Source organism: Chiloscyllium plagiosum, chromosome 2 (assembly GCF_004010195.1).
Source record: "Chiloscyllium plagiosum isolate BGI_BamShark_2017 chromosome 2, ASM401019v2, whole genome shotgun sequence".
NCBI lineage: Eukaryota > Metazoa > Chordata > Chondrichthyes > Orectolobiformes > Hemiscylliidae > Chiloscyllium > Chiloscyllium plagiosum.
In genome coordinates, this window is record NC_057711.1 from 101,702,949 (window position 1) to 101,707,247 (window position 4,299).

A 4,299-nucleotide genomic window follows, 5' to 3' on the forward strand; every position below is an offset into this window, starting at 1 on the left:
TTGGGACCCTGCAAACACACAGTATAAATGCAGATTTCAACAGCTTCCTCATTTCCCCATCACCCCTAATGTCCCAGTCCCAAGCCTCCAACTCCGCACCGTCCTCCAGACCTGTCCATCACTGTCCCCTCTGACCTATCACCTTCTCCCTCATCCTCATCCAATTATGGCTTTCCCAGTTACCTTCCCCCAAACTACACCCCCGCCCATTTATCTTTCAGCCCCGACCCACAGGCCTCATTCATGATGAAGGGCTTATGCCCTGAATGACGATGTTACTGCTCCTCGGATGCTGCCTGACCTGCTGTGCTTTTCCAGCACCACACTCTGAGCTCCAGCGTCTGCAGTCCTCAGTTTATCCACCTAAATACAGTACAGTACCCTGGAAGTGAGATAAGCACAACATCGGGTCTGTTCCCACCAGATGGCAACATTAGTTACAAGCTCCGGGCAATCTTCGCATGACTCCGTAAAATTACAGTTGTATACTCCATTCTGGGCACTTTGTTTATGCAAAAAGGAGTGAATTTCTGAGACCGCAGAGATGCGTATGAATACAAGAGCATTATTACTGGAAATTCCCAATTACAATTTTACAAAAGAGAGGGGAAAAAAAGCAAAAGATTCTATTCTGAGTTGATGTTTTGGGAGGCTTGTCCACACGTCATGGTTAGGTAGCCACTTGATTGGGTGTCTGTGTATAAAAGCCAGGTCCGCTCGGATCGCTGTTTAGTTCATTATCCGAAGTGGATTTCTGTGTGTGCGATTGAGGAAAAAAAACGTGAAAGGCAGAGAAGCGAAGAGGAAACACAGGCGCGCACACACACACGGGGATATATTTTGACGAAAAATGCAAAGCTGTGCGAAATCCTGGGGGCTCCTGGTCGGTTCAGTGGGTTTGTGGTCCACCTGCCCGAAAGTTAGGGGTTCTGCCCGGGGCAGCTTGGCGATTTGCAGACCCAGACCCTGGGGCAAACCCGAGCAACGGAGCGGCTGCAGCGTGCGATCCCTGGGCTCCAGACCTCCCCATTCCGCCGGTAGCAGCAGGTTGATAGACAGAATCTTGCCCAGGCACGATGACTTCTCAGAGAGGCACATTGGACCAGGAGACAAAGAGAAAAGAGAAATGCTGGACACTCTGGGACTGGCGGTAACAGCAGCACGGTTGCTCTTATTTTTGTTGTGTCTTATTTTTCCATGCCCTCTCGTTCTGCGTATGTGTGCACAAACAAATACTGCTTCCAAGTTTTGGATTGTGATTGACGATGAAGTGTTTCCCGGACTTTTTTTTCCACAACTTTCGTTGTTTGCTCATTATCTTTGAGCCATTGATGTAGTTTCCCCCCCCCCCCCCCCAGTTTACTCCCTCCTCCGTCACAGCGCATGTTACAGATGCTGGTTTTGCAACTGAGAATTGTGGCGGCGGGGGGAACAAAAATATACACCTTAACGTGAAACTTTATTTTTGTCTTGCCTCTTTGCAGTTACTTTTCGATGGGGTGGGGGATGGAGAAGGGAGTGCGCTGTACATTGAACATTCTTGACTGTTACTTTGTGTATCTTGTGTAATATATGCATATCTTCTTGTTGTTCACTTTTTGCTCCCGTTCAGTCTATTGATGAACTTATTGACAAGACTGTCCCTGCCAGCATCCGTCTCACTCGACCCCTGAAAATGGACGATCCCGTGTGTGAGTAAAATGCACTTTTTGTAATTATCATTGTTATTTTCCCGAATCGTGTTTTTTTTCTCCCCCCTCTCTAACTTTGATCAGGAAGGTTAACATTGCCGAGTTGTGCAATATTGTGTTGCCCTGGGCATCAGTGTGTTGCAACATAAATGTCAGCGCGCGACCCGGGTCCCATAACCTTATTAGGTATAGGTGAAGCCTGGTGTTTCTGTTCTCTCTGCAAATCATCTGAAGGGCTGAAGGGGGAGGGGATGGCAACGATAAGCCGCTTTTTAAACGCCTCATTTCCTCCAGCAGCAGTGCCCCTGTGTACAGTTCAGGCTGGCTCGCCCGAGATTTCATCAACCCAGGGGTAGGCATGGAGCCCAGCACATGAATGTGGGCTATAATTTTAGAATAATCCTCACCCTTTCTTCGTCCTCTTCACTCCCATTGTACCGGAGAGTTCCTCCTCATCACACCAGTGCCGCACAAACAGCCAGGACTTGACTCTCTTAAATGTGTATGAAATTTTGTTGGCAATTCTTGCAGCGAGGGTCGAGAGGCTACGCTGGTACAGTGTCAGCTCCCTTCTCCCCCAGTTGGGCGATGGTAGTTCGATGTTCATCAGGCGTAATCACTTACTGGAGGGGAAAGCAATTCTGCTTTGGAAAGTGGTGGAGCCTGAATAATCTTAATACCAGGGAAGAAGTAGCTGATCCCCCTCCCCCCCTCGGCCCAACCAGACTACAATGTTCCCCTTCTTAAATCAGCAAGAGCTTTAAACCTTGTTAACTGCTTTCAGTCTTGTGTGAGGTGCTGATTTTAAATGTCTTTAATGAAAGTGTTTACAGTAACTTTCAAGGAATAATTTAACAAATGCAATCCTTCTTCCACCTCACCACTGGAAGGAAAGGAATTGTTCTTTTCCTCTGGATTGTATAGATCTGTGTAAAAGGTATTTACTGAGATTCTGGAAATTGGAACTTTAAAAAATCCCACATGCCCAGTACATCAGACAATATTTGCACAAATAGTTTTCAGGTCAATGAACTTGAGTCAGAACTGGAAGAAGTTAGGAATGTAAGGGGTTTTAATTGTGACAAGAAATGTGAGGAAGAAGGAAAAGTCTGTGATAGGGCAAAAACCGGGTGAAATTTAACTTCAAGGATGTTGGAACAAAGCAAAAAGAGGTGGTAATGTGATAAGTAAAGATAGGGTAAACAGGAATAACAGAAGTACCCCTTACCGCTGCATTCTAAAGAAAGTGTAGAGATTATAATCTGAAGTTGCTAAATTCATTGAATCGAGAAGATTGTGCAGTGGCCAGCTAAAAGATGGTGTTGTTCCTTGTCTTTTATTTGCATTCTCAGAGTAACATCAGATGCTGATGACAGGGATATCAGAGTGGGAGTTGATGGAGAATTCAAATGCAGGTGACTGAAAGCTCAGTCTTGTTTGTGGATTGGATAGGAATTCCTGCAAAGATGCCACCTCACCAGTATTGGTCTTGCCAATATGATTACAGTTTACTAAATGGAAAGAAGTACAAATAAATTGTTTTTTCAATTTTCCCAGTGTGTTTGGGACAGTGGGAAAAGTAGGACAGGTGTTTTTATGCTGTCTTTTTGCCGAAAGAGGACAAGTGTATCTGAGTGGAAGTCTAATTGAGGGTTCAACCAGTGTGGTGAAGGATGACCCTAAGGCCCCTTGCTTACTCCTTGAATGGACGTCTAGCCAATTCCTATCCTTCACCATCCTTGCTTCCTGGCTGAATTTATTCTTCCATTGAACAACATTTTCTTTGGATGCCACTCACTTCCTCAAAATCAAAGGTGCTGCTTTGGGAACCTGAAGGCCACTAATTATACCTGTCTTTTTAGGGGTTTATGGAACTTTGCTTGTATTAATCCTAACTGGCTCACCTACCTTGCCTTTTTTGTTCCAGCATATACATGATTGTGTCAGTGCTGCTTCCTGCTGTCACCCGAACTGGAACAAACTTTCGGTTTTCCTCATTCACAAGACCCAACTTTGACTCTTCCCTTCCCTTCCTTAATTTCCACCTCCAATTCTGGGGTTAGGATAGCTTGGAATATGTACTGTAAGTACACAACTACCTTGACTACCCTTCTTCCTACCCTGCCTTTAACGACTCTGTTTCATTCTCCCAATTTTGTTGTCTCATTGGTTTTGACCATCATCACCTACACCAGTTTTTTTCAAAAGGTCTTTTTATTTTTGTAAATTAAAGATGTCCCTCCTTCCTGGCTTATAAGATCGTTGGACCATGTCTCCTCCATTTCCAGGAGGAGAAAGTGAGGACTGCAGATGCTGGCGATCAGAGCTGAAAATGTGTTGCTGGAAAAGCGCAGCAGATCAGGCAGCATCCAAGAAGCAGGAGAATCGACGTTTCGGGCATGAGCCCTTCAGGAATGAGGAAAGTGTGCCAAGCAGGCTAGGATAAAAGGAAGGGGGAGGGACTTGGGGGAGTGGCATTGGAAATGCGATAGGTGGAAGGAGGTTAAGGTGAGGGTGATAGGCCGGAGTGGGGGTGGGGGGGGGAGAGGTCAGGAAGAAGATTGCAGGTGAGGAAGGCGGTGCTGAGTTCGAGGGTTGGGACTGAGAT

At 45.9% G+C, this 4,299-nt stretch overlaps 1 protein-coding gene across 4 annotated transcripts in view; it reads left to right on the forward strand.

Moving 5' to 3' along the window:
* The first annotated feature begins 332 nt into the window (after positions 1-332).
* Positions 333-4,299, forward strand: part of gldc (glycine dehydrogenase (decarboxylating)) — a 172,803-nt gene continuing 168,836 nt past the window's right edge. For 2 of the 4 annotated variants that reach the window (XR_006315277.1, XR_006315278.1), the window contains exons 1-2: positions 333-1,150; positions 1,613-1,691. Coding sequence is in view for 1 of the 4 variants with exons in the window: in XM_043715133.1 (XP_043571068.1) it covers positions 851-1,150; positions 1,613-1,691 (379 nt within the window). In the remaining 3 variants the exon portion in view is untranslated. Of the gene's footprint in view, positions 1,151-1,611; positions 1,692-4,299 lie in introns of those variants that run through there. The other 2 variants (XM_043715133.1, XM_043715152.1) reach the window with 2 other exon arrangements.